This window comes from Sturnira hondurensis, unplaced genomic scaffold (assembly GCF_014824575.4).
Source record: "Sturnira hondurensis isolate 20B ecotype Veracruz unplaced genomic scaffold, ASM1482457v3 Scaffold0005252, whole genome shotgun sequence".
NCBI lineage: Eukaryota > Metazoa > Chordata > Mammalia > Chiroptera > Phyllostomidae > Sturnira > Sturnira hondurensis.
Genome location: NW_028077883.1, coordinates 8,258,152 through 8,278,959, shown reverse-complemented (window position 1 = coordinate 8,278,959; position 20,808 = coordinate 8,258,152). Strand labels below are relative to the sequence as shown.

General features: G+C 41.3%; 1 protein-coding gene across 3 annotated transcripts in view; it reads right to left on the bottom strand.

Moving 5' to 3' along the window:
- Positions 1-20,808, bottom strand: part of HEPACAM2 (HEPACAM family member 2) — a 42,305-nt gene that overhangs the window by 17,802 nt on the left and 3,695 nt on the right. For 2 of the 3 annotated variants that reach the window (XM_037046477.1, XM_037046478.1), the window contains exons 1-3: positions 16,268-16,661; positions 11,968-12,252; positions 3,335-3,631 (exon numbers count right to left, since the gene is read on the bottom strand). In XM_037046477.1, coding sequence (XP_036902372.1) covers positions 3,335-3,631; positions 11,968-12,252; positions 16,268-16,661 — 976 coding nt within the window. Of the gene's footprint in view, positions 1-3,334; positions 3,632-11,967; positions 12,253-16,267; positions 16,662-20,808 lie in introns of those variants that run through there. The other variant, XM_037046479.1, reaches the window with a different exon arrangement.

The window sequence follows — 20,808 nt, the reverse complement described above, 5'->3', positions numbered from 1 at the left end:
AGTAAAATAAAATACTTAACAAGACACATCAATATTACTCATTTTCTTTGCCATCCGTTGCTGTTTTAAAGTTCTATGGACGTCTGAGGGTTGAATATCGCTCTAAAAACCACAGAGGTCACTAATGTTGACAACCCTGAATCCCTCTGAAAAATAAGCACCTGCTCTTCTTATTTACTGTAATAACACGTGCCTGGTCTTTGTACAGGTTGAACAGGTTTTTTAGAATTTGCAGAAGGCAGTCATTTGATATTAAGACTGTAGCTGTCTCTGAACCTTGGTAATAAGACCTTAATCAAATATTGGGGGCTTCTGATCTTATGAAAATACCGTGGCTGAATATTAATGGTGAAAGGTTAGGCAGTGGGAAAGGCAGGATACACCTCCATATTCTAACCATGTTCTCACTTGCAGTGAGCAGGAAGAGAAAGTCTAAGATGACATCCAGATTACCAATAAACTATTTTATACACTCAATTCTGGCTTGCTTCAAAATCAAGTTTTGGTTACCCACTGAGGTAAAAAAGCTGGTTAAGCCTATTAAAAATCCAAGAAAATAGAAAGCAAAAGGTATACTTTAGCTCCTAACATGATTACTACCCAAATGGAGTCAACGAGCATCTTGTAAGCAGGAATTGTTTCTTCAAATGGCATTCTCTAGGCCTACCCCAGTATTCGGCCCATGATAGGTGCTAAATAAACGAATGAACAAGTGCCTGACTTAGATCACCCTGTGTACATACAAGCTGGGAGAACAATAAGGAAACTATATTATCTACTGCCCCAAAGAAACATAATTCAGGTAAAAATTCTAGAGCTACATTGTCCAATATGGTAGCCACCGGATACACATTACTATTTATATTTAAATTAAAATCAATAAAGATGCTATAACATAAAACTTCAGCTCCTTAGTTGCATAACCATATTTTAAGTATTTAAAAGTGAAAGGGGGCCAGTGTCTACCGTATTAGTTAGTATGGATATTGAACACTTACTTTACTGCAGAAAGTTCTACTGGGTAGTATTCTTCTGCAGAGTATGGTATTTTCTTCTATGAAATGGTATGGTATATACCATATATACTTTTCATACCTTCTATGAAAAAGACTATGGTATATAAAAAAACCCAAATCTCACCATGCCAGTATATAAATTTCAATATACTCAGACAGTTTTGCAATTATGAATACCCTCAACTTGAAAGAATCCAGGGCAGACTCCATTCACTGTGTATTTCTTTATCAATGTGTAGGTTGTGATAGTCTTATAATACTTAATAGCTCTTTAAGAGATTTTTAATAAATTCAAAAGGCAATAGAAAGAAAAAAATACAGCCAACAAGTGGTTGTCTCACACACACACAGTACAAATATTCAGATTCTCAGATCCTAGCTGCAAGATCCTAACCCAGTAACTCTGTGGTATCTTAATGGAAATACAGTATCTGACCACCCTGGGTGATTGTGATGCACATACCCTGGGTGATTTTGAAAAATGTAGCCTATAAATTACAAAGACTATATTCTTGCTTCATTTATTCAACAAAATGTATTGGCTCTCTCTGTGTTATAGGCATTATTCTAGGCACCACAGCTACAAAGACAGAGAAAGAGAAGACCTCAGTGGAGAAAATATTAATGGTTGTTCCTTTTGCAAACTCGTTCTTCCAATCATAGCTTCCCTGAGCATTGCTGCCTGCCCGCACCTGCTTCCAGGTGTCCCCACGTGGAATGTGGCTTCTTTGTCTGCAAAGGTAAGTCCAGGAAGGACTGGATGGTAGGAGTAGAAGTAGTGGTAGTAAAGGAAGAAATGAAAGGAGGAGAAGGTGGAAGAGATAGAGCTGGGAGAGGAGGAGGGGGAAGAGGAGTGGGGAAGAGAGAAGGAGGGAAAAGAAAAGAAAGAAACAAGAAAGGAGAAGGAGAGAAGAGACTGGGTTTGAGGGACAGGAAGGAAAAAGAACATGTAAACCTGGTGATTGTATGTTGAGCAGAGCAGTAGGCAAGGGAAGAGTCTGAGCTGGCTTTTATATTTCTGGCTCAGGTTGGTAGCTAGCAAGACCATTCTTTTAATCATGGAATACAGAAAGAATGGTGATTTGAGGGGAAAGGAAATGGTTGTTTTGTGGACTTGTGCCTTGCCTCTGGTACTTCAAGGTGAAGACGTCTAGAAGGCAACTGGGTTTTAAAGTTTTACGGGTGGAGACTTGGGATGCACCAATGTTGCATGAAACCATAGGAGTGAATGAAATCATACAAGGGAATAAAATCATACAATAGAAAGAGAAGAGTAGGCTCAAAAGGATAGGAATTTGGTGGACATAACTATTTTAGACAGTGATCCTTAACCTTTTGCGGTTTCATGAACTTCGTGAAAAATCAGATGATTTCTAGAGAATGTCAGATATCACAGACTTAACAAGTTTCAGGGATCTGCTTTGAGAACTTCTGCAGATTTCGGGTGTTTACATCATGAAACAGGAAGGGAAGCCCATGAAAGATAGTGAGAAGGGGAGTCAAATAGTAGGAAAACCAGATTATTAACTCATGGAAATGTATTAATCTGACCTAATGCAACACTAGATAGAAGCCTGCTTCTACTGAATTCCTGTTTGTTTGTAAAACCCGAAAAGCAAGAATGCATATTGACGAGCACACAGTAACAGACCTAGGCAGGCCTAGCAGAAACGGAGAATCACCAGGTGGGAAGCTGTACTGTGGGCAAGTGCAGCCTGGGAAACTGCCTGCCCCGCCCTACCCAGGACAAACAGATGCTCAGCTAAGATTGAGGTCTGGGGGTGGCCTACCGACGTAACAGGATGCAGCTTTAACTTGAGCCTGACAAGGTATATCAAGAAGAACGGTCAGCAGAAACAGCACCCACTCTGATACCCCAAGCAGTTACCCTTCGCAGGTTTTTGCACTTAAAAACCCAGCCCTAAGAGCAACCCAGTGAGTCTTAACCTCTTTGGTTGGCTCCCCAGCTTCCATGGGTTGGCTCCACTTTTCCTCCTATTCCCTGCTAATAAACCCTACTCCTTAGCTTGCTGCTTCTGTCTTATTTCTTGAGCAACTCTGACCTAATGCATAATTTATTGAGTTCTCTTTTTCTTCTCAGTCCCTTGGTTAGCAATTAGAGTCCTTCTTCATTCTGTTTTGGGTTTTCTTTCTTTCAGAGGAGCCACAGCTTAGTTAACTCAGGAAAGGGAATTTCTTATAGTATATTGACCATCCCACAATGATATTCTCTTCCACATAGTTATCAAATCAGGGTGGAGTGCAGCCAGCATGCATTTGGGTCTCACGGGGATCCCTGCCTTTGACGTCACACTCACCTACAGAAGTGATGATGACTGTGAAACCAGTTTCATCCTGCCTGCCAGTCATGTTGTTGTAAGCAAAGCACACATAGTCCATTGTCTTCTGGGCCACCTTCTCAGATGCGACTTCCAGGTGAGGCCCCTGCTTGATGACGTATGTCTCATTGTCAGTCCTCTGGATCCAGGAGTAGGTGTTGGGAGGGTACGAATCGGCAGAGCAATCAAACAAGATGGCTTCTCCAATGTCAACAGTAAATACTGCTCCTACTTTTAGGCCTTTGTCAGAATTAACTCGAAGTCCATAAGGTCCATCTGCATTAGTCAAAAAAAATAAAGGGGTAACATAAATAATCATGACATAGTTTATAAGTTTGGAAGAGCTTAGCAGCATTATATTTTCTATGAAATTCTTCATGTTAAATGTGGGCAAATAGATCTTCATTTAGACTCTCAATAAATGATAAGGACCTAAAAATGTTTTATTCTGATATGCATGGAAATAATAGTTATTTGAGATGTGACTGAACTTATTGGAAATAATGAAAGCCTTGGTACTTAGCATATACAATTTATAGATACTGTTGTCATAATCATGGTGCTAAGCTTTTGAGTAATATAGTCATAAATATGCAATGTTGTTAGACAAATCCAATCTTTCTGAAAAGGTAATTGCATTTAAAAGTATTTTAAAAATAGATTATGGCCACTCTTTTCTCTTTGACCATCACTCTTTGAGTATTGTGGTTTTCTCTCAGTGCTAGGCAGAATATATCATGAAAATACAAAATACAGAGTTTCCCATGGAACACACGAAACAAGGAGTATTTTACAGGTGCAGGTTTTCATTACATTTTAACAAATGTTTAAAATTCCTCTCCACAAGGTAAGCCTAGAATGCCATTTGGAAAAAAATACATCTGTATTATCATTAACATTCATTGATCATCAATACACCACTTAATCATGGATACCCCATGGTGTTTTCCTTATACTACAATATTCCTGTAGCATGTTGCTATTTCTGTAGCATTGGATTGCCTGCAGATGAAGATACGTTCTCCACTGCTTTCTTTAGAGCATAAAGAGAGGGATTAAAAGAATTTTCCCCAGTTAGATAGATTTTTCTCATTCAGTCTAAATCCTGGCTAGCATTGCAAATACTTCAAGTTTTAGGCGTGATAGTGCTCATTTTTCAGTGACCACACCTATATGTATTGGATATTGCCATCTGAAGTCACTTTATTTATATAAACAACCACATTTAATCTTTAAAGCAGGCATATGAAGTAGGTCTTATTTTTTCCATTATAAGATGAAAGAAGAGATATTTAAAGGATTAATTTTGCCTTGGTCACATAGCTATTTTATAGCATAGCTGGGACTTTAAAATACATGCGTTTAATCATTCATACTGCCTCCCTAAAAATGTTAAGTGATATAACCTTCTATATCACAATAGTGTTTTGTCTAATATTATTAGTTCTACAATAAATTATTGTCTAATTAGATATCAGTTGTGTACTCAGTTAATCAAGTAATCAGAAGTCATTAAACTTTTGGGTCCCATTTTTCTCACCTGTACTATAAAAAGTTTGGCTATGTGACTGGCTGTTAAAGTTCTTTTCACCTTTGAAACACCATGATTCACGTTGTGCTAAAGCTATTTTGGAAACTGGCGAACCAGCCTCAAGGTGCAGATTCCCAGATTCCCAGTTCTCTATTATATCAGCATTTTCTGTCCAATCTACCATTGGGGAAACAAACTTCCTGAGACATAACAGAAACAGAATGCAAAAAAAATGAATTACATTTAGCTGGGAACATACACTTTACACATACTTGCTTTCTAAAGACACACAGACATCGGAAGGAAAGCCGTAGATTAATGCGTATATATGAGATGATCCCGCCTTCAGAAAGCAAACATAGAGGTGTGGAGTAACCAAGAACTGGAGATGGAGCATTGAAGTGAAGAGAAATCAATGTCCCTTTCCTGGGACTACACTGGAGCCCTGTCATACTGTTCTCTCATTTCAGGCTGTGAGATGGTGTCAGGGGACACCGCTGTTTCAGAACCATGTGGGGTTCTACGGGAGCCAGTGCAGGGGCATGGTCCCTTCAAGCTGTCATCACAGATAGAACATTAGGGAAATAGAGGCCACCAGCTGGTGGGCACTGGTTCTGGTTCACACAGTAAAGTGGGAGGGGTGGACAGGCATTTGGAACAACAAGGGACCCAAGCCTGTGTGTGAAGTCAGTGCAGAGCGAGGTCAAGAAAGAAGAGAAATGTGGTCATAAAAATATAGCCATTTAGTTTAAGCCTCCGCCTTCCCACTGGTTTCAGCATTTATAGACAGTGACTATAAAAATAAATCACCTGATACTTTAACAAACATAAAAATGAGTAATACTCTGTTTGTGCTGACATTACTCAAAGCTTTTCTTTTCTCATCTGGAATTGCCTTAGGACCTTGCCACATAAAAGAGTATTCTCAAAAACAGTAATTCTTCCATTTTGCAGGATGGGTTTGATTTGTAGAGACAAAGCCCACAGTCATTTAGAGAGAAGGCTGGTTGATCGATCATCTAACGTAATTGATTGATCAATTAAGATGGATCATCTAGTTTAATAACACCACTCCAGTTTAAAACAAAATATGCTTCTAAACAGAAGAATCTGATGATTGCAACCTCGTTTCCCCTACACTCATGTTTAGTTTGATTTTGCTCTTTCCCCATTTGTCCTGTGTTGTGATCGGCATTGTCTTTCACCCTCTGCCTGTCTGAACTGCATACTAGGTCTGGCTCTTCAGGGTCAGCCTCAGATGCCCCAAACTCCCCCAGGTCCCCACAGGCACTGCTCCCAGTTCTTAGAACCTAACACCTGAAGCATTTCAGTTGCTTGCCTCTGATATGATTTCTTCAAATGTAACCTATTTTATTTAATTATATAAGACAAATATGTGCATTGCAGAAAATCCTAAAATTCAGAGAAACACAAAGATGAAAACTCCTTTGTAATTTCACCATTCAGACAATGAATACCCATATTTCACTGTGTAATCTTCCATTGATCTTTCTTGTGTTCTTTCTCTCTCCCTTTCTGTCCCTCCCTTCTTCCCTTCCTCCTTCCCTTTTTCTTCCTCCCTCCCACATAGATCGATCATTGTTCTATCTTTTGCACTCTACACATTGTTTATAAACTGTTTTCTTCTTAATACACTATGATGTTATTTGCATTTTATTAGCACTTCAGGACGACCATCCCTTTACCTGAGATGCAGCCTAGTTCATTATTCATGGGAACAAGCAATCCAATTGTATACATTTGGAGTGATTGGACCAGTGTGGCCTCTGACATTGAAGGTGAAAGCAGAGGGATAATTCTGACTTTGAACTGTGGTTCAGTTTCTTGCCTTTGGCAGAAAACTCCCAATAGAAATGAACCCTTTGCCTCAGGAATGGCTGTTTACTAAATGAATGATAAAATCACACATCATCTGCCTCTTTAACAATTTATGGCTGGGTGAGAACAATACCTAAATTTTCATCATGATGCGGCTTGCCACCCTGCTTGGGAACAGATGGTAAGTATTTACTGTGAATGACCTTTTTTTTCCCTTTAATATTTTTTATCACTTAAGAGTACTTCCCCGCAGCGGTGCCATATGCTACACACAAAAGGCCAGGTTACTGGGTTATTATTTATGCCTGGAGCTGGAAGGCATATATACATTTCATGAACTGCAAGTAGGGATTTGTCTGAATTACTGGCTTAACCCTGTATTCCACACGGACCAATACCAGATTGTGACATCATAGCCCCATAGATGTAGGGTCAATCTTGATAGATTTTGTTATCCTTTTTTCCTGCCAGAATAAAAAATAATTCCTGCTTTCTTGTAGGAAGCTGTCATAGAAACAGTGCCTTAAGGGAACAGAATAGGCGATTCATTCTGAAATTCTAATTCTATGGATCTCTTTGGGAGAATATTGGAATATGACATTTACTAGATTATTGAGGAAACTTGCTAAAGGTCAGAAAAAACCAACTAGATTTTGGTCAGAAGGGCCAAAACACTTCAAGAAGCTGTTATCTTGTAATGGGAATGCAGCTTCTCCCCAGCATTTTTCAGTAACACTGGAATTTGAAAGGGATGTGAAGAAAGATAGTCTGTTCCATTTTAGTCACGTTCAAGAATGGATTGAGCTCTTAATCTGGGTCCAGTATTGCCCTAGGGATACAAAGATGAATAGCCTGGAGCTTCTCTTTGGGGCTGGGGCACTGACCAGGGGAGAGACTCAAGGAAAATACAGTGCAGTGAGTACAGTGCCGTGAGAGGTGTGTACGGGGCACGGCAGGAGCACAGCGACCCTCCTGGCAGCAAAGAAGAGGAGCGACAACATCAGGGCAGGGAGCCCTTCTGGAGAAGGAAGGGGATGCAACCTGGAGCATGTCAGCAGGTGAAGAAAGAGAAGTGAGAACGACAGCAACTCGGGCATATATTCCCAGTTTGCATGGAATGATGAAGATCGCAAACACATTGAAGCCACATCGACAGAATGGATAAATGACAAATCTTCAGGTTATATATTTTACTTAATTCTTACAATCCCAAACCAAGAAAAGAGGACAAAAACAAAAAATAAAATAGGGCAAAATAGTAATAGCAAGAAAAATTCATAAATCAACAAGCCTGAGTTGTTTCTATCATATGTCACATACAGGTCTATTCTATGTATCTTTCTAAAGGCAGTAATTGCTTAGAATAAACAAGACAATATTTGATTTTTGAATGAAATCAAAATATGAGTGAATAAGTACATAAATGAGTAAGTCAATAAATGCATAAATGAGTGAATGAATATCACTAAGTGCTTTTGACCAAGTGAATCCTTTTGCATTTGAACATACAAACAATCAAGAAAATTAACTAATACTGTATTCACAATTACCCCTTGAAAAGAGTAAAAAGCTGAAATCGTGCAGGTATTCTTCTCTACAATGTGTAACCAAAACCCACATTTGTAAATTTTCCCAATGTCCTTCTTTCTACTGTCAGTTTATACTCATGACAGTTTGTTTCTCTGTGAGATTTCCATGGGGTATGCCTAAAAGGATGTAAAGAGGAAAGTACAGTCTGTAAAGGAAGATATATTTGAAAATTTGAACATATTGAAATTGGTATATTTTAATTATTTCAAATAACACAGGAAAGGAAAGATGGTATAGTATTTAAGGTATAATATTTAACATTTACAGTTGTGATCATCAGTTTTTTCCCCATTTTCAAACTCTCTGCACTATCAGCATATTCTGTGATAATAATGACATTGGAACATGAACTTGAACATGTTGAAAGAAAAGTCATATTTTTACTTTTCCAAATTAAAATAAACTATGTAGCAACACAAAAGTGTAAAGACACAATTGATATTTTCATGTGCCTAGAATTTCTTATGCAATTACCCCCAGGAATATTCTATTTAAATCCGTGGTCAGAGTTTACAGATAGGCAGGTAGATGGAGAGATAGATAATATAAGAAAGAACAGATGCAAAGAAAATCTTTGCATACAGAAAAATAAAGTATGTTAAATTAAAAAGTGGTAATGTTTAGGGAAGAAAAGTATTTTTCAAAAGGTATTCTTTCAATTTTTTCTTTGCAGGCGTCTTCTAAATTATCCAGGCTTTCTGCCAATTATATTGGCATGGTTTTGGCTCAATGGAAAAACAAGAGGGAAAAAAGAGCTAATGTTACTGAGTTATTCCTCTATACCACTCACTGACGTCTTTATACATAACATTTCACTAAGTCTTCTCCATCCCTCTTACACTGGGGAGAGTGTAGATTGGGAGATGAGGAAACTGAGGCACAGGAAGGGGTCGAACCAAGCCTTCAACCCAGGCCATCTGGTTTCACAGCCGAGGCTCCCACCCACTGTGCCATCCATAGAACTCGCCAGATGACGAGATGCCAGTTAGAGCATGTGGCCCCAACACGGTCAGGTTTTCTGCGGTTAACAAGGAATGATCCAGCACAGTCTCACTTCCTATTGTCTGTCACTGTGTTGGACAATGGCTTTGGGGGATTAACATTCAGTCGTTAATATCTGGTTGTTTTAACACCGTGTTTTGCATTTTGTACCTTTTCTAGGTGAATGTTAACAGTTTAGACCAAACAATAAAGGGTAATGTAAGGAGGGGCCAACAGAGCCCTAGATTTGATCCACATTGTTCACATTTGTTTGCACCTTAAGTAACTTGAATGCTTAGGTCTGTGCTACTTGTGTTTGAATGGAAGTTGTAATTCATATAAAAATAACTTTATTTAGTCAAGAATATGATTACATAATAAATAGACTGTACCAAATCTGATTTTTTTTTGCTCCAAATCAATGCCAATAGTGCATGTAGTAACAGTTTATACTTTCTATATGGATCTATTTCCCAGCAGTCAGAATATTTTTAGAATGTTTTCTGAATATAGGCTTATGTAAAACTACTGTAATAATATTAATAAAACTAAAAGCTTGGCTATAAAAACAGTACCATTACTAATATTATTACCAGTAATGATAGTAACAAATCAAATAATTTGCTTGTAGTGAATGGCATTTTGGTATTTCTTGGTGAAAAGCTATAATTTGCCTCTTTGGCACTTTTTAATAAAACTCTTTCTGTTTCTGACTGAAGAAACCAGATACTGGTTCATCTGTAAGATGCTGAATTCTGAGTTTACCAGGCTTAATTCGACCCTTATGGCTCAACCAGCTGACGCGTCTATTCTCATGCCGCAGGGGTGAGTTTTCCTCTGTGAGCCATGGCTCACTTTTCCTGTTCACACTGCAGCTGCAGCTAAGCTGGAAGCTACAGGGCAACTGATAAGAAGACTTCCCAGTGGGACTGGCCATTGGTTGTCAACTAAGGGAGATTTTGCCCCCTCTCTCCCACTCCAGGGAACATACAGTGATATCTAGAGACATTTTTAGTTGTCACAGCTGGAGGGAGGTGGTACTGGTATGTAGTGGATAGAAGCAAGGGATGCTGTTAAACATCCTATAAACATCCCATAACAATGAGTTGTTTGGCCCCAAATGTCACTACTGTGGAGGCTGAGAAACTGCAAAGTGAAAGTTAGAATGCAACATTAAACATGTTAGAGGTGGTGCTATGGAGTAGAGATGAGTGGGTTGAAAATACTAAATAAAGAGAGGGGTCTCATTTGGGTTGGTCATGATGTTATGACATGAACTTAACTCAGTACAGGAGGTTAAACAACACCAGAAAAAAAGAACCAAAGAAAATTGGTTTTCTGATGCCTGAAAAAATTACTGTTTCCTGGGAAATTCGACACCTTACTGAGGGATAATTAAGTCTTCTCCACCTATAATTCTCCCTATACTCTGACTCCAAGAATGGAGCTGAGAAAATGGTCAGGGAGAGTAGCCAGCCTAGGAACCTTCTTTTTCCCTTTGGTCAGCCAGAGAGCACATCCCTCTCCTAGTCTAAGATGACCAACTTTTCTTTCTTTGGGATGAATACCTTAGTGCCTTCTCCATGGCTCTGGGTTCTTCAGACTAAAGCTCCTATTTTCCAGTAGCAGTAAGGTCATACAATGCACTAAGTCACAAAATGTATCCTGAAAGGTCCTTGGCAAGTATCTCAACTCGAACTTCAAGAAATAGGGTTGTGCAGATGCTCAGCATCACTAGCCATTAGAGAGATGCAAATTCACACCACAATGAGATACCACTTCACACCAGAATGGCCATCACAGTGAAATCAACAAACAACAAGCACTGGCGAGGATGTGGAGAAAAGGGAACCCTAGTGCACTGTTGGTGGAGATGCAGGCTGGTGCAGCCACTGTGGAAAACAGTGTGGAATTTCCTCAGAAAACTAAAAATGGAATTGCCTTTTGACCTGGCAATTCCACTGCTAGGGTTATACCCTAAGAATTCTGAAACTCCAATTCAAAAGAATCTATGCACCCCAGTGTTCATAGCAGCACAATTTACAATGGCCAAGTGCTGGAAGCCACCTAAATGCCCATCAGTAAATGAGTGGATCAAAAACTATGGTACATTTACACAATGAAATTCTATGCAGCAGAAAGAAAGAAGGAGCTCCTACCCTTCCCAACAGCATGGATGGAACTAGACAGCATTATGCTGAGTGAAATAAACCAGGCAGTGAAGGACAGATACTATACGATTTCACCTATAACAGGAACCTAATCAATAAAACAAACAAGCGAGCAAAATATAATCAGAGACATTGAAATAAAGAACAAACTGACAGTAACCAGAGGGGAGGAGAGGGAATAATAAGGGAGAATCGGGGAAGGGTTGTCAAGGAATATATATAAAGGATAACAAGGACAAAGCCAAAGGGGGTAAGATCAAGGGTGGAAGCGGAAATGGGTGGGGTGCAGAGGATAGGAGGGGGGAAATGAAGACAACTGTATTTGAAGACCAATTAAAAAATAAATAAAATTTAAAAAAGGAAAGAGGGTTGTGAGAGTAACTGTATTTCACGATAAAATGGTGCCTGGGAAGTGTGCTTACAATGGCACTACCGTGATAGTCTCCGTGATTACCCTTGTGAGAACTTCCCAGGGGAAAACTTGATTTTTTTTAACTTACAATATATGGTGGGCATAATGATGTCACTTTCCATCTGACTGACATGGTTCTTCACCAGGCAACTGTAATTCCCAATGTCTTCTTTGGTCACTGGAGCAATATGAAGGATGTTGTTTTGGGGAGAAAAGGAGTTGGTGGAGCTGCTATGGACAGGTCTCCCATTTTTTAGCCACTGGTAGACTGGCCGCGTGCCCCCTTCCACAAGGCAAGTCAGGGTCATGTTTCCTACGTACTCCACCGCCCCGGAGGAAGGCTGAGTCTGCACCACGGGTTTTGTGACAGGATCTGCAATACGGAGCGAGAGAAATGGGTTTTACTGCTATGACATTATAATAAGAATCTGTGAGATCTCTCAAATGTTAAATGCTGGGGAAATGATTCTACAGTTTTATACTTTGTCACTGTGGACAGTTTAGGCAATAATTAAGGAAGAGAATTTAAAAATTCAAAAGAATAACATATTTTAAAAATTGCAGCAGAAATAACCACATTTGAGAGCTTACTCTTCAGGGATTTTCTAACGAAAACATTTACAGTAATGCAGTTAGTGGTAGAGAATATCAGCTTCCTTCTTTCCTGTCTGTGTGCTTGCCAACACCGTAAAGGGTTACTCTCGTAGACAGAATCAACCTGGTTCGTCCCCTCTCCGGGTTTGTCCTAAGTCTCAAGAGCAGCTGGTGGGGTGGGTGTGGTGAATTCAAATTTCTGTCTACCATTTGCAAAATATCAAGCTCATATATATTATACTTATGGGAAACTGAGGGAAAGTTTTAGAGAATCATGTATGTACTAGTTACTATTCCTTTTATGTGGGCAAACTAATTATGTGTTTTAATTGCTGTGCATTTGCGTAGCAACATTACATTTGCCACTTTAACAAACCAACACCTACCTTTCAAAACTGACTCAGTCTGAAAGTAGGATGAAACGTGTTACTGGGATTACATCAAATTAGAGATATAAAAGACAAATCCAACAGAAATTCTTGCTGGAACTTCAAGACCTAAGAAAACAGTTTTAGGCCATAAGTCTGATACACTGTAGTCACATAAGATCTGTGAAATGATTAAATTCCCAAGAATGAGTGTATGTTTCTTCCCTGAGTTTTAACTCTAGATGGCTAGATAAGGGTGGAAATTATAAAAGTACCCACAGCCCTTTTCAGCAACCTTCATTAAATTTTGAGGTTCATGACGTTGTGTGATAAAGGACGGTGACTTGCCCAGAGGTACACAGCAGACATGGCAAGACAAAGGGGGCATTAAGTCTATCAATGTTTCTCTCCGGCATTTTGGAGAAATATGGGTTTAATAATCTTCTGTGTATGACTCACAGAGAGCCTGAGATGACACATAGTGCAGGTGATTGGCTCCAATATTAAGATTTCAATTTCCCGTGAAGCTTTTAACTGGGGTTGATGTATCTAAAGTAAATTGGTCTTCACTCACACAATTTTTTATGCTGGAAAACTGATTATGAAACAAACAGACCCAAACCATGGGCCCAGAGGGGATAGGAAAATCGGAAAGCTTAGCAGGGAGTTGAAAGCGGAGCCTGCGGGGCGACTGGCCAGTTCTGAAGCCTCCCCCTGCCTTTCTCGAGATGGGTGCAACCAACTGGCTTGTTTAATTTAATCTTTTATCTTTTCTGACAAGAATAAAGATTTGGAATAGCATTATTTGGATTACTATGATTTAAAAAGAAAAATGAGTTGTGTACATTTATTACATCAAAAAAGCCTATGTTCCGAATAAATCTGTGTGTGGAAACATACGTGGTACGAGATAAGTCAAAGAGGCAACACACGGAAGGTCTCGTATGGGGAGAACCCGTCATCAGAATAGATGTTGCTATCGTAATCACCCGTTTGCCTCAAATAGTGTAGCTCCATGTGAAAGTTTCCCCAGAAGATTTTTTTCATGCTTCCTAGGCCCTCATTAAGGCATTTTGATTGCATTTCTTGAAACAGATCCAATTTTACTACACATTAACCAGTAATGGATGTCTTATTCAAAGTTTGCAGAGATAGGGGGCTACACAGGAGAATTCCATGAAAATTCCCTCCCCCCAAATTTTCTCCTTTTCTTTCCTGGAGTCTGCTCTTCAGGCATCTGCTTCCACACCCTGTGTGTTTGCCCCCACACGTGTGCTCTGTGGTCTCCTCTCGTTTACCCCACAGGTGCATGCCGAGCAGCTGCTAATGGCCTGTGACAGGGTTAGGTGCCGAGGACAAAGCGGAAAATAATACAAAATCCCTGCTCCCATGGACCTTATATTCTCTGTGGGGAAGGGAAACAATAAACAAATAAAAATATATAATATTAAGCCAGTTAGAGAAAGACAAGTGCTATCTGATTTCATTCACATGTGGAACAAAATAAACAAAATGAAGTAAAAAGCAAAATAGAGACAGACTCATAGACAGCAGGCTGACAGGTTGGCTAACTGGGGTGTAGGGTAGAGGGATTGAGCCAAAAAAGAAAAATTAAAAAAAAAACTCAGGGACACAGACAACAGTGTGGTGATTGTGGAAGGGGCGGGTGTGGGGAGGGGAGAAGCTATAAAGGGGGTAAATGGTGATGGATGGAGACCTGACTTGGGGTTGAACACACAGTACAGTGTACAGATGATGTGTTGTAGAACTGTGCACCTGAAACCTGTAGAATTTTGTTAACCAGTGTCACTCCAAGACATTCAATAAAAAATAAAATAATAAAATTATACATAGAATATGTTGTGTGGGAATAAGTTCTGTGAAAGGAACTCAATACAGATATTTGCCTGACCCTTCCCCTTCTTTGGGAGCAAGGTTTTACTTCGTGTAATGTGGTCAGGAAAGGCTTCACAGTTAGAGTGACATTTCGGCTGAGCCCTTAGGGAAATAGGGGAGAAAACCATGCTATTATCCAGGAGAAAAGCCATTTGGGTAGAGGGAACAGCAAATACAAAAAAGTCTTAAGTGTGAGTGTCTTTGGCCTGTTCTAGGAAGAACAGACTGAGGGGAAGGGAGGCAGGAAATGGGGTCACATAGGTGTTGGCTATGTTGGGGAGACCATGGTGGGCCTTGTAGGCCATTGTTAGCACTTTGACTTCTATTCTGAGTGAGATAGAGGCTTTGGGATGATTTTAAGCTACAGGAGGCAGGAGCGAAAGCAGGGAGGCCAGGTGGCAGGCTATTAGGGCAGCCCGGGCCAAAGCTGATGGCGGCTGGGGTGGGGCAGTAGTGGGGGTGGGGCAGCAGTGGGGGGCAGTAGTGGGGGTGGGGAGAAGTGGTGGGGGTGGGGCAACAGTGGGGGGGCAGCAGGGGGGTGGGGAGAAGTGGTGGGGGTGGGGCAGCAGTGGGACTGGGGCAGAAGTGGGGGTGGGGAGAAGTGGGGGTGGGGAGAAGTGGTGGGACTCTGCATACTTGAAGGTGAGCCTGACAGGAGTGACTCGTGAACTGGATACGGAATGTGAGAGGAAGGGGGATGATGGTGATGGCAAGGTTTTGGCCTAAGCAACTGATGGAATGAAGCTGGTATTTATGAGGCTTTAGGAGAAATATTGTTAAAAAATGTGTTTAGGGGGCTAGTGGGTGGAGGGACCAAATGAGAAGGAAAAGGGACTCGTGGACATGGGCAACAGGGTGGGGATTGCAGGGGTGGGGAGGGGGCTATAAGGGGGACAAATAGTAATGGAAAAATACAATAAAATAAATAAAAAATAAAAAATAAAAAATAAAAATATGGGTTTAGAGAGGAAAAATGTAAAGTTGGGCTTTGGACATAGTATATTGAAGGTTATACCACTTAAATACCTCAATAAGGAAAGTGAACGCCTGAAAGTTGGCTGACCCTGCTTCCTCTCAGGGGACATTTCTCACAGCTTTTGTTGCTCCTTAAGTACAGTCTCTAAGCAGGTCTCATCCTCCCTCACACAGTGTGCCAAAATAAAATCTCCCTGTGACATAATTAGAGCTCTTCCCAGGGTACATTCTGCTACTGAGAAAATAAAATTGTCTCCATCTCATTATATTATCAACTTTATACTGGATAGTTTCCAGGCAAACAAATGAATTCTACTTATTGCTGGATCACCTGGAGCCGGGCACCATGCATGTCCTTTACATGCATGTCTTCCGCCATCCCCAGAACGCCTTGTGAGGTGCATAGTGTCATTTGTGCTCTGAGACACTGAGGCTTTGCGGGTTAATTAATTTGCCCAAAGTAGGAGAGCCAGGACCTGAAGCCCAGCACTCTAATCTGAGTCACAGCTCACTACCATGCTGCCCGGCTGCCCAGGCCACTTACAGTGGACTCACCGTCAACAGTGACTTGTATCTTCTGACTAGCTGAGAGGGTTCCATTGCCCTGAATGTTGACCTTCACGATGTAATTGCCTTCATCAGTGAACTGCAGCGGGTCGATGCGCAGAGATGCGTTGGGTGGCATCATGGTGAACTTGTGTTGGTATTCCAGGTCGGGAACCACAGACTTGTTCACAGAGCCCAGTAAGTACTGGGGCATCGTGTGGTGTCTCTCAAACAGCCATATGATCTGGATGTCTGAGGCTGGGGTGTGGAATCCATAGTGCACGGGGAGGTAGAGGGCCTGACCCCTGATGCCATGGACGGTGTGTGATGGCACCACCACCTTCAGCCCCGAGCAAGCGCCCACTACAAAGGAAAGGAAAGCAGTAAAGACCCTGAGCCGCATCTCACAGGCTAAAGAGGCAGTGCAGAGAGCAGCTGTTCAGGCGGTAACGCCTTTCAAAGNAACTTGTGTTGGTATTCCAGGTCGGGAACCACAGACTTGTTCACAGAGCCCAGTAAGTACTGGGGCATCGTGTGGTGTCTCTCAAACAGCCATATGATCTGGATGTCTGAGGCTGGGGTGTGGAATCCATAGTGCACGGGGAGGTAGAGGGCCTGACCCCTGATGCCATGGACGGTGTGTGATGGCACCACCAACTTCAGCCCCGAGCAAGCGCCCACTACAAAGGAAAGGAAAGCAGTAAAGACCCTGAGCCGCATCTCACAGGCTAAAGAGGCAGTGCAGAGAGCAGCTGTTCGGGCGGTAACGCCTTTCAAAGAAGAGCAGCTTCCAGGCACTGACCATTCTAGTCCCGGTTACTGGTAGAGGCAAATATTTGTCTCTGAAACCGTGTGCATTTCAAAAACTCCACCCAAACACTGTGTTGCTTGCATGACTGCTTTAAGGAAAAGCAGAAGTTATTATCTATAACTGCTGAAGAAGAATGGGAAAAGGAGAACTGTGAGAGATTATTAGTTCTAAAGTCCATGAAACCTTTAAGACATTTGAAATTGTGACCACATTAATACCTGAGTCATATCATATTGTAATCAAACTATGTGATTCAAGAAACTTTGAAGGGCTACTTCCTCCCAAGAATCTTCTTCCAAAGTCTTCCAAAATGGATTAGTAGTCCACTTTTTGGAAGTTTTTCCTTTTAGCCAAAGCCCTGCCGAATGCAAAGATCCCAAGGAGAGTGACATTAAATCATTATCAGACATGATCAATTATTCCTGCTCAGAGGCAGGAAGCTGGCTGGTGTGTTTGAGAGATATCCAGAGGCAGGGGTAGAAGGAGCAGAGAGGAAGAGGAGTGTGGTGAGACGTGAGGTCAGCAAGGTGGTGGGGGCCAGACCGGCCCATGTCTCTTAGAGTTGTGGAAAACACTTTGGCAATTATTCTCTGAGTGAAGTGGGGATGCAACTAGAATTTTGTGAGCAGAGGGATACGGTCTTTTTTTTTAAGGTGTACTCCTGTTGCTGTGAGAATAGATAGAAATAAGGGCATGAGAAGGAGCAGGAGACCACTTAGGAGGTGACTGCAATAAAGTAGGCAAGGGTGGTGGTAAAAGACACTGTGAGAAAAGACTGGTGGGGTGAGCAGGTCTGACAACACATTGGGGGTAGATATATAAAACCAAGAAGAGTCAGCCATGATTCCAAGGTTGTTGATCAATTGGAGGAATAGAGTTGTCGTTTATTAATGGAGAACTCTTAAATTAATCATTGGGAAGACTGTGGGGAGAACAACTTTCCTGGGGAAGATCTGGAGTCAGTTTTGGACAACCTCACTTTAGATGCTCACTAGACATTTAAGAGAGAATACTGAAAGGGTGTACTAGGCATGAAAGCCTGATTATAGTGGCGTGAGGAGGGAATGAAGGTCCTGGACGGCCCTGGGCCATGGACCTCTGCCCAGTGCAGAGCCCTGGCTCCTGAACCCCTGACCTCCTGGTTGCCTGGGTCATTTTGGCCCAGGTACTTACTGCTGTGTCTGCAGGTTTCTTTGAAGTTTCTGGCACTTAGAGATCTCTCTATCTTTACCTTGAACCGTGACACATTGTTTTATTTGATTTAGCATTTCTGTGTACTTGCAAGTGAGAAGAGAGTCTTCCTTAGTTTAGGCTACCATGTTGCTGAAGTCCTAGTTAAAATCTTTTTGCTTCAAAACCCTCATTTTTAGAAGGAGCAATATGGTACCTGTATCATTTGCTACCGAATCATTTGCTACCTGGAACATTTGAAATAATGGGGGAGGGAATAGAGGAATTTACACGTGAAGTGTTTTGAAGAGTAAGGGGAAAAATAGATCATGGAAAGGAAACTGGAGACCTTGAGTATAGGCAACAGTTCTGGGAGTCTTTCTGTGAAGGGGGTCAGGAAAATGTCTGTAGCTATTGGAGTGATGCACTTGAAAGAAATCTTGATGAAGCAGAATGCAGATGCATGAAGATGGGATAAAATCTGAGGTGAGAAGAGATGGGAATTTGGGCACAAATACATATCCTACAACTGTTATTGAAAAGGAAACTGTTCACCCAGCTGGTGCTAGCAGAGCTGAACACTGAACCCTGAAGACTGCAGGGGGGAAGAGTTTCTTACACGTGGCACCTGACAGAGGAACTGGAAGCTAATGCTCAGAAGCCCAAACTCCCCAGTGGCATAAGGTTACAGACTGTATAGGGCAAAAATCACAGACACTGTGGGTTAGAAGTTCAGGGTCACGTTGGGAGCTGATTGGTAATCAAACATTTCTTCAGGTCTTGAAGGCAGCTCTGAGGTCCACTCTGGCATTCCTCTCATTCATGGGACAGGAGAGAAGGGGTCATTCTACCTTCAGATTCAGGAGCTAAAACGTACCTTAGGTCAAGATATCATCTTTAACTTGGAATACCTTGTGACCCTTGGTCAAGTCCTGGCCATTGCTTCTGGCTGCCTTGGGTAGGCAACAATTTATAAGGGAGAGCCAAGGCTTGCAGGGCATGCTGTGTTGGGGCTGCATATAAGTTCAAAATTACACATTAAATCAGGTTTCACAATTTCCATTTCCTCTTATACAAAATGTTTATTATCTTTAATTGCTTCCCCTTTTCATCCCTAACTAGGAAGGGAATCTTTAAGCTTTATCTCAGTCTCAATCTTAGAAAGGGAACAGTATAAAGTCCTGTTGTACAATGATTTCTTTGGAGAAAGTAAAAGACTTTCCTGCTCCTCGGGGGTATCAAGTTCTACTGGCAGTAAATTTCCCTTTTTCCTTCCCAGGGTAGAGGTGGGAACACAGATTTTCATGGTTTTGGTCTTTCGCTAGCTGGTAGCAGAGAGTAAGACCCTGGGACCAGCTGGGAAGTTGGAGCAAAGAACTCAGGAGAAAGAAGAAAGAGGATGATCAGAGGAGGTGAGAGGGAGAAGGGACTCCGGTTGCTCAACAGAAACCAACCGTATGGACTGAAAGTTAGGTGACTCTGTGGGAAAAATAAACAAGTGTCTTACATTCTGTCCTTGCCTTCTGTGTGTATTTGTGGTTGACTTGTGAATTTTTTTTTTGATGATGGGCTGTACCCGCACATTCATTTTAGTGATTTGGTCCATAACAAAAGAGTTACAAAGGTAGGCGGACTTGCTTCTGTTTTCCTTTCTGGAAAGTGCAAGAATGTTAAATTTGAATCTGTAGAAAAAGAAGGGCCCTGGCTGGTGTAGCTCACTGGATTGAGTGTGGGCCCATGAACCAAACAACTGCAGTTCGATTCCCAGTCATGGCACTTGCCTGGGTTGCAGGCCAGTTCCCAGCAGGGGACACATGAGAGGCAACTGTACATCTCTCCCTCTCTCCTTCCCTTCCCCTCTAAAGATAAATAAATAAAATCTTTTAAAAAAGAAAAAGAAAAAGGAGGGGCTGGTTGCTGGGTTTCTAAAGAGGAGATAAAGTGGACTGCAGGAAAGGAGTAATGGTTTCTGTAAGGAAATCATAACAGAGAGAAAGGAAGATGAGAGGACATCTGAGACATGAAGCGGTGACGCCTGAGACACGTGAAGCCGAGGCTGACAGAGGGGACGAGGCTCCTGGAGTCATAGATTTTAGAAAGACATTGGGCATTTGGATGGGAGACCAGCATGGGAAAAAGCTCATTTCAGTGTAAGTGTTGTCTGCACAAAAGAACATCCCTTTGCACGCCCGTTGTTGACATTGGTGCTAGCAAGCTCCTGACGAGTTCCTGGTAAGCAATAATAAAAACTAGGTTTCTAGGGCCTGTTATTAACCTATGTAAGATGTAATTTCCACCATATGCAGTGTGCATGGCTGTCTTCTTTTTTACTGTGGTGCACATAATAATGTTTATGAGGGTTTCATCATTCATTCCTTATCTTGAACTCCCTTCCCACTATATAGTCTTAAATCCATCACTTGCTAATTGCATTGAAATAAAAGATTTCAGGAATATATTCTGTAAATTTTCAGAGAAAGGCTACTGTGTTTATACTTCAATAAAGTTAAAAATTCACCAAATGTGAGGACTTAGTAAAGCACACACACTTGGGAAAAAATGGGGATTG